The sequence below is a fragment of the Octodon degus genome, unplaced genomic scaffold (assembly GCF_000260255.1).
Source record: "Octodon degus isolate 3935 unplaced genomic scaffold, OctDeg1.0 scaffold00138, whole genome shotgun sequence".
Lineage (NCBI taxonomy): Eukaryota > Metazoa > Chordata > Mammalia > Rodentia > Octodontidae > Octodon > Octodon degus.
The window spans coordinates 5,564,879-5,574,509 of record NW_004524714.1 but is presented as its reverse complement, the minus strand read 5'-3'; the positions used below and the strand labels follow the sequence as shown (position 1 = coordinate 5,574,509).

General features: G+C 44.9%; 1 protein-coding gene across 2 annotated transcripts in view; it reads right to left on the bottom strand.

Moving 5' to 3' along the window:
• Positions 1-4,574: 4,574 nt before the first annotated feature.
• The window catches only part of Nr6a1 (nuclear receptor subfamily 6 group A member 1), a 59,601-nt gene continuing 54,544 nt past the window's right edge, over positions 4,575-9,631 (bottom strand). Inside the window, exons 8-9 of one of the 2 annotated variants that reach the window (XM_023701618.1) lie at positions 7,785-7,937; positions 4,575-5,699 (exon numbers count right to left, since the gene is read on the bottom strand). In XM_023701618.1, the coding sequence (XP_023557386.1) occupies positions 5,611-5,699; positions 7,785-7,937 (242 nt within the window). In that variant the 3' untranslated portion in view covers positions 4,575-5,610. The remainder of the gene's footprint in view (positions 5,700-7,784; positions 7,938-9,631) is intronic. The other variant, XM_023701619.1, reaches the window with a different exon arrangement.

The window sequence follows — 9,631 nt, the reverse complement described above, 5'->3', positions numbered from 1 at the left end:
GCCAGGACAGTCCCATACTCAGGTAGTCCTTACTTTTCTCATTTATCACTAGGCCTCAGAAAACACTGTTGGTCTTGCTACCTAGTGTGTCCTTTCTTGGCCTCAGGACCTGCTTCTAGGTCACCTTCACCCCCACTTCCCTAGAAAGCTCCTCCAGGGACTACCCAGTACAAGCCACTTCCTCCCTAGGCCTTTCCTACTAGGCATGAGGCCTCTTTTCCCGAGCATGGTAAAGGTCTGTGTGCCTCTCAAAACAGATTCGGCTCCGCAGTTGTATCACTCCATGGCTGCGTGGCCTTGGGTGAGTCTCTTTACCCTTTGCAACCTTAGTTTTTTCATTTATAAAAGAGAAGTCATCATCCTTGAAGTAGAGGAAGGTGCAGATTAGTGAAAAGCCCCCACACTGTGCCTACCCCACAGAGCAGGCTCTGCAGTCAGTGCTGGTCCCCTGGCTCATGCAGTTCTGAGAATCATTATCTTCTGCTAGGACCTGAGCCATGGAAAGTGAGTCACATGTCAGTTTGAGCAGTGGCACCTCAGGATGTCCCACTCCCACCCCAGAGCCCAAGACAACACTTCACAGCCAGATGCATGTGCAGGATTCACATTTATTGGTTCAAATACAGTACCTAACACTTGCTAAACATGCATTTCACACTAATTGGTCACATTTCCACAGGTAGTCAATTCACAGAACAGGGCCCATCCCTTGCCAGCAGGCAGGTGTGGGAGGTAGCAGAGGGCCTGAGTAGCCTGCAGAGCCCGCCAACTACCATTTGGTCATGCAGGGTAGATGGAGCCAGGCTGGCAGGCAGCCCTTGGCCGGCCCTTTGGGAACAAGGGCTCAGAGACATCCTGTTCATCTGATTCCTCCCCAGGACCGTGGGTGGAGGTGGACCTGGGTGTGCAGCCCAGGGCAGGCTCATGATGCATGTGTCATCACAGCCCCCAAGGGTGGTGCTGTGGGAAGTAGTACCCCCATGCCTGGAACTCAGAAGATGGAGGCCTCTTCAAGGGGGCGGCTTGTCCCTCACTGGGCAGTTGAAAAGGACTTCTCAGACACAGCCAGACATTACAATACAGCCACAAGCCCCTATCACAGGCCTGGGATGGCAACACAGACAAAAACACCAACACCCCAGGGCAGGCAGGGTTTCTTTCCCGACAGAAACATGTAAACAGTGCGGGAGCTACAATATTCTTTTCCCACAGGGTTCCTCTGAGAGGAATCAACCAGGACGTCACTCGAGAGGTAGTTTTTTTTTTAATGTAAATTTGAGTCAAGAACATTATCACCTATAATAAGACATTTCAGCAAAGAAAACAATGGTCACCAAATGGCAAAGAGGATCCTTTGGTGGGCAGAGCTGGCTCCAGGATTTGGAAGACCAGCCTCCACCAGGATCATGGTATTTTTCTTGGGCTTGGAGCAGGCTCTGCCTTCCTCCTAGCTTCCTTTTGAGCCTACAGCTGATTCCTGAGCAAGCCACAGTCCATTTAGGGCTGCAGGCCCAGAACACAGACGTGAGATGGAAGATGGACTGGGCAGAGGGGCCAGGCTTCTTATAAGCTGGTAGAGGCAGGGCCACCAGGCTTGTGCTGCAGAACAGTCAGAAGTCTTCAAGTCTCAAGGTGGCCCAGCAAGGCCAAAGAGGAAACCACAGGTGCTCTGGAGTGTCTGCCTCTGAAGCAAACAGTCTGGGTCTGGCTCCCAAGCCCAGAAAAGGAGATGTGGCTTACGGCAGCCAAGAGAGGGGTTTCTGGGACCCTGTAGTTAAATACACATCCCTGAGCTGTGGCCCCAGAAACCCTTGCTTCAAGGCTAGCCTGTTTCCGCACCTGGTGGCATGATTGCCGTTTCTCATCCTGAGACACAGGTGAAACATCCTTTCAGAGATGCTTCCAGCTGAGGAAAAGGAAGGCTGGTCAACTGCAGAGGGAAAGGGGAGTGTGGGACAGGGGAGGGAGCTCTTTGTAGGTCAAAGTCTGGGAGAAAGAATAGTGGGGCTTTTGTTTAGGGCTTGTTGTTTTAACCTTTAAAAAAATCAATAAAGAAAAAATTATTTTTCTTTGTTTTTTTGGTGGAACTGGGGATTGAACTCAGGCCCTTGCACTTGTCAGGGAAGTGCTTATTATATTACACTGAGCCATCTCCCCAGCCCCTAATAAAGAAAAATTTAAAGTTTAATGAAAAGGACTAGCCTGAAGACTGAAGTTTCTTAAAAGCAAAAATTTAAAAAACAACAAGGAAAAGCATACAGACCAGGTGTCCAAAGCTATGAATCTAGAACTACTGCTCAACTTCCTGCCCTGCTGGGTCTTTTCTCTGGCCAACGTTAGGCATGGCTTAGATGTTGCCCACACTGATTTGTCTATCCCATTCCCCAGGAAGCCAAGAGCAAGCAAAAGTAGGGAACAGGTAGCAAAGCAGGGTAGCTAGCAGAGAGGCCAGGGTATTAAAGATCTGATGACACTAACCTGGCAGATACTTCCCTGAGAAATGGCACAGGGCAGAAGCAGGCTGGTATAAGGTGGGGCAGCTTTCAGAGTTGCCATAAAGATCCCTAGGCTCCCTCTATGCCTGCTCCTTTCTATCCCTGGAGGCTGGTCTGCCTCACTTAGGACTGGGCACAGTGGAGCCATCTGAGCTAGGTGGAGTGCTTAGGTTCTGGGGAACTTCTCCCCAGATTAAAGGCAAGGGCATCACACCTTACAAAGGACTCCACAGTCTACAAAGAGAGGCAGAGAGCATGAATTAGAGACAAAACTCCAGGAAGCTAAACTATTATCTTGGGTCAAGAAAATGTTCAAAAGGAAGGGAAAAGCTTGCATGCTTCAATGTTGTGCAAGGAAGTAGGGTTCTCCTTTTCCACACAGCTTTCAGGGTCGTATTTTTACAGTGAGAAACTCACTCAAAGTGAGTGCTTTTGGTGGCAAGGATCAGAGAGAGGATAGAGGAATTTGAGACAACAGGTACAACTTTTCTTCTTCTTCTACTAGCAAAAAGGCTGCCTCTTAACCAAACATTATGGCAAAAACAAACACACCAAACCTCCCCCTCCAACCTTTCTCTGTGTCCTTCAAACCAAATTCACAAATACATCTAGTGGCTGACCTAATGTCTCCACACTGCTAGCTATACTCCTACCTTCTCTTCATAATACCTGAGTTTGCAATGCAACACATTCACTTTACCCTGTTTAAAAGAAGCTCACGTCATAAAAGGACTGGGTGCAGAAGACATTAAAGACGGTCCACAGGTCAGGCTCCAGCTTGGAACACACAGCCACTTGGCTCAGAGATTCTGCAGGGCTCTCAGCAATGAATGGGCTCTTTGTTCTGTGGAATCTGCTGCAAACATTTGTAAAAATGAATTTGTACAATGGCAACTTGCAGAACCTTTCCCCATTCCACAAATTAACAATTTGCTCTGTTTAATACTACATGATCGGAGAGACACGCTCTTGTCTGATCACAGGGCAACTTCCTTTGACACCCAACACAACAAGTAGGATGCTTAATTTGAAATGCCATTTCAAAAAAATAATAATTTGATAGATGGAGGTCTAAGCAAGCAAAGATGTTGCACACAGGAGCCGTCTTAGAGAAGGAGTCCCTAATATGTGTTTCTTCCCCTATTTGAGGAGAACAGCTTGGAATCTGACCTGTAGCCAAAGAATATGATCTAGTTGGTTAAACAAAAAATTCAGGAAAACAAAACAGAACAAAAAAAATACTGTGAACTTACAAATTAACAGACACACACGAACATATAAATTTTCCTGCTGCCGTATGAACAATGTGCTAGCTGGAGCTTTTCTGAGGAGCGTATCTTCTCCTTCTTATAACAGCTGGGGGAATGGCACTGAGGAGCAATGCTCTGAGTTTTAGATCCAGCAAACATCACTCTTTTGCTGGTTGGTACCCGTAACAATTCACCAAAAAGAAAAAATTATTAACAGAAGTAGACTACCCAATATGTGCACACTGCGGCGGTCACCTGGGTAGGCATACCAGGCTGAGTCAGGAGAGCAAACCGTCTTTGAACAATCTGACAGAGGAAGCACTGCTGGCCCCTCACACCTGCTGCAGGGGTGCACCTGCTGCATGGTCTGGCTGCAGCACTGGCTGCAGGAGGTGCCCAAGCAACAGCAGGAGCAAAAGCCACATTAAGGCAGAGAAGGGAAGCACCTGAGAGTGCTCCAAGACACACATGGTATGGGCCTTGCCAAAGTCCAGAGGGGCAGGAACACTTCCCGGGCTAAGGTGGGCAGACAGTGAAAGATAAGGGAGCAGGCCACACTTGTAGAGGTAGCAGACAGGACTTTATGAACATGAGGTAGTTTAAAGTCTCCCTTCCCTTCCAGGTGCTTTTGGCCCCAGCCCTCCAAGTCTTGACTGGCCAGAAACTGATTCACCAAAGAGTAGCTGAACTTTCTGTTCTGGGGCCCTGAGAAAACCTGGTTTCATTATGGAGAGATTAGGAGAACCTGGAATAAAACTAAGGAGCAAAATTTCTGGCCAGCAGAAGGGTGAATGGTCCTTTCCACTATTAAAAAAAAAAAAGAGAGAGAGAGAGACTAGATTTAGATTTAGTCCTGTGGGAGTGGTGGTGGGGACAAAGGATTCTAAAGGAGGAATAATTACTCTTTCAGCAGCTTGGTCTTTGTCTTACTACCTCTTTGAAGCAAAGAAGAGGAGAGTAAGTCAGTAGTGGGCATCAGGATTCGGAACATCACATTTTGCTCAGATTTTCAAAGGGTTGCAAAGAAGTCAAACTCATAAAGGAGAGGGGAGAAAGTCTGAGAAGGGCAGGTCTTAGATCATGTACAAAACTAGGTAGCTGTGAGCCCCAAGGGAGCTGGAACCCAAGTCTTAGGGATTGACTTACTGCCACATCTTTGCTGGATGAACAGTTGACAGTGGCAGAAATGGACAGGGGTGGCACAGGGAGAAGAGGGCAGCCTAGAAGTCGTTTTGCCCTTAGGACCAACCTGTTGAGAGGATGCCTGCTTTACATCTGGGCACTGTGCCCTGCTCTGAACTCTAATTTTTCATTGAGATGGCTCAACCCTCATTTCCTGTTCCAAACATCTTGCCCATCTTGCTTCGTGAATCCCTGCCACCACTTCTCTTACTTGACAAGTACATGGCTAGAAAAAGGCAGTTTGCTCTCTGACAGACAAATACGTAAGTCTGCTGAGAAAAAGTGGAAATAGCAGGGATGGCCACATCCCCCCTTCCATTGAGGTAGTCATCTTTGTTAACACGGAAAGAGTATCTCAGCCCATCCCCACCCTCTCCCTCAAAATACAAAAGAACTATCTAAACAATGACAACACCGTAACATTAGACATCTTCACATTCTGTAAACTGCAAGGAAATGCATCTGCTGCATTCACACAAAAGCATGTGCATCATGTTGAAGGCCATACATTCAACTCTGTCGTGAAATAAATATATAGAAAAAATGAAGTTAAACAAACAAACAAAAATTCTTCTTGTTATGGAGGCAACTGCACCATGCCTCCATCCTGGTCTCTGGCTCTCTTCCTGAGCCTGTCCTGCCTACCCAAGGCTCTGTGGTTGCTGAGGGGCACAGGGAGCAGGTCACTCCTTGACCATACTTGTCTTGCAGGAATGTAGTACCACCTTAAAGAGGAGGGGCAGCTGCTCCAGAGGGACATTCACCATCTTTCCTGGGAAAAGATAGGAGAAGAGGAGTTAGCAGTGGCCACTAGCTGAAGGGCAAGCCTGCCTTCTTGTGTTAATGAAAAATAACACTGCTGGGCCGAAGGACTATAAAGGTCAGATAGGGCTGGCATCTACTCCCTACCCTCTCATTTTGGAGTCCTTGGGACTATCCATGGCTCTGCTAGGTGGGTAAATGCATTACCTCTTCTTTTTACCATTTTATTGATGAGGAATCTGAAATGAAAGGTAGTCCTACCTAGCCTTATTAGAGCTAAAATACCGGAATTTTATATTGTCTTTTTTTCCCCTAGTAGACAATTTTATGTTGTCTTTTTTCCCCCTAGTACGAAAAACATTGTTCTTTAAAACAGTGTAAAAGGTTAATAAAAGTTGGTGAGGGGGGTCACAGGGCAAAGAAACTTGTGAAATTCAGAATTAAAGCAGTTGCATAGGTTTCTTTATATGAGTTTTCTGATCATTTAGTGTACCAATATAATTTGTAAATGGCTAAGGTAAAGATGCTTTCCCTGGCAGTAACTTAGAATCACCTGAGGCTGGGGGCCTGGAAGATAGCTTAGTAGAATAAGCACTTGTTTGGCAAACGCAAAGGCCTGAGTTCAATCCTTTTTTTTTTTTTTTTTTGTGGAACTGGGGATTGAACTCAGGCCCTTGTGCTTACTAGGGAAGTGCTTATTCTACTGAGCTCTCTCCTCGGCCCCCAATCCTCAGTTCTGCCCACGCCCCTCAAAAAAAAAAAAAAAAAAAAAATCACCTGAGGGACATTTTAAAAATACTGATTTCTGGACTCCTGCTCAGACCAATTAAATCAGAGTGTGTGAAGGTGCAAATTGAACACTAGTTTGTTTTGTTTTTAGTGGCCAGCTCAGCCCACCCCAGGGGTGAGGCTGGTATGTGGTGCTGGGGATCCAACTGTGGTCCCTCACACTTGCCTAAACAGCTTTAAACTGCTGAGCTATCTTGCCAGCCCCAGTTGCCATTTTTTTTTTTTTTTTAAATGTATTTGGTACAAGGCCTCACTATGCAGCTCGGACTCATAGTGATCCTCCTGTTTTCAGCCTCCCCAGTGCTGGGAATCCAGGCGTGTGCAACCATGCCTGGACTCCATGGCTTCAGCATGCCTTTGGGTGGGGCTGCACCTCATGTGGTACCAGGGATTAAACCCAGTTCCTGTGCTTGCCTAAGTATGTGCTTAGTCCACTGATCTATCTCGCCATGCTGTCAGAACCAGTTTACATCTGCTAGACTGCTCTGTGGTCCGAGAGGTAGGCAAAAATTCCTGTCAGATTCTAAGTTTTTCATTTGAAAATTATATTGTTGAATTTTGCAGGAACAACCCCAGTCTAGAGGTCACATTTCTGAGCTGCCCCTCAGTATACACTGGATGGCTAGAAACAACCTTTACTAAATGAAGTAAAAAACAACAAAAAGCTAAGATTATGCAGTAAAATGGAACTATTAATTATCAAGCAGCTCAGAAAGGGGTCAAGACCACACACAAAGACACACCCAACACAAAGAATTCCTTTGTGAATGCAGGATTTTAAAGGTAATACTTTTCATGATTCCTGAAAGTCTAATCCTATCAAAATCTTTTTAAAAATTGAGATATAATTCACATGTCAAATTCATTGTCTTATAGTATACAATTCATGGGCCCTGCATGTAGTTCAGTAGTGGAACACTTGCTTAGCATAGTGAGGCCCTGGGTTTCATCTTCAGCACAACACACACACACACACACACACACACACACACGTACATATTTCATGAGAAGTCAATTTGAGATTCTTTAGCCTATCTTCCATTCAAACAATGTTAGTATTGCCAACGATCAGTCTTACAGAGAATGTTCTGAGATTAAATGAAGCTACAATGTATCCTGCACACCACAGGAGTTTAGGAATTGTGTATTTCTCTAAAAAGAAAACACAAACTTCCTATTAAAAGTTCTCGGAGAGGATATTTTTATGCATGTAGTGATGTGCTTGGTTGGAATCAGGTTCTTAAAAACACTTTCACAGGTCAAGAGAAGCAAGGAAGGGATGGAAGCCCAGGACACAAACTGTTACCTGCAATGTATCGAATCTCAGGTAAGCACATCATGAGATCAGGGAAGCGGTTAGGCTGGTGTGTGTATTTATATTCAGTGAAATCCTGGCAAATGTACCAATATCGCTTGTTCAACTGTTCCAGCTGTGAAGCACTGGTCAGACCCCTAATATCTGGGGGAAAAAAATCACACAAAGAATGAGAGGGGCTAATTCAGAAAAACACATTCTTGAGTATGTGCATCTTCCAATTAAAAGCTATTAAACTTGGTCACAGTAGGGGATCATTTATATTTCTGATATGGAAGACCTTAGTGGTTTTTTTTTTTTTTTTTGGTGTGTGTGTGTGTGTGTGTTATCAGGGACCGAACTCAGGACCTTGTGCTTGCCAGGCAGGCACTAGGCCACTGAGCTATCTCCCCAGGCCCTTTAACTCTTGAAAAAAGAAGAGAAATAAGAAAAAAGATATATACATGAGGATAGTTACTAGATTTGAAGACTAGGCTGTGTCTTTCTCAGCTTCACACCCAGCACCCAACACAGGGCAAAGCACAAAATAGGCCAACAATGAATGGTTAACATGGAAATGATTACCTACTTCTCCAAATGTGTCTTTCACAGTATCTTTAGTTTGCCTAATGCTGGAGCCAACCATAAATCTTGCTGATACCTACAATCTTCATGTGTGCCAAACACATATACAACACCCCAAACACATGATCTTCATTTCCCTCTGCTCTTATATTTTGTGTGCTGACCCTCTATTTTTCTTTTTCTTTTCTTTCTTTCTTTTTTTTTTTGTGGAATCAGGGATTGAACTCAGGCCCTTGCACTTGCCAGGGACGCACTTGTTCCACTGAGCCATCTCCCCAGCCCCTGCCCTTCTATTTTTCTATATAATTTTTTTTCTCCAACTATCTGTACACATACTTGGGGGGAGGGTACCAAGAATCAAACTCAGGACCTCATGCTTGGCACGCAGGAACTGCACAACTGAGCTTAAGCTTCAGCCCCTTACACATACATTTTTATATATAGAATATAAATAAAATAATCTCCATATCAATCTTATCCAGGCTTTGAAGCCCGCTCAAATTTTTCCTCCTCCAAGAAGTCACTGTGACCTCCTCCAAAGAGGAGCAATGAATATGCCCAGTGCTAGCAGAGTGTGTACTGCTTGAGGGATCTTGGGTCTAATGTCTTTTAATGTTGCTAGTGCTCAGCATAGGACTTGGCCTGGGGGGAAACATGCAGACATCAGATAAATATGTAAGTGCAGAGGATGGAGAAGGTGGTCTGGCCAGCATGGGGCAAAAACAGGCAAGGAGAGGGAACCAAGAATCTCTGGACTAACAAACTGAGCACAAAATAAAGCACTTTCAGTGCCTTAGACACCAACATTGCCCAATTCTGCTCTGAGAATAGAGCATTCACATGTCACTGCAGAAAAAAAAACATGAATATTCCTTTGTGTGCTGGTTACTAGCAGCTACCAAGTATCACTTTGCAGGTAATGCACAAAATTACATCCAGCACTCTTCTAATTAAAAACCATGCCTGATAGGCACATGAGTTTCTGTGTACTGCCACTCTTCCCAAAGAGGCATCAGAACCACTGCTGGCCTGTCAGAGGCCTTATCTCCAATGGTTTCATCAGTCACTCTGCTCTTCTTCAATGACTGTTAAGCTTGGTACATATTTTAAATGACGCATGTACTGTCCTTGGTGTCTGTGTTTAAATGCATGAAAATTGACTAAACAAAGTGAATTCTCTTCCTTCCTCTATGAGTTACAGAGATTGTGGCATTTACATTTCAAGAAAAAAATTGAAAGCATTCCCAGCACTATAAAGGGGTAGGTGATGACGG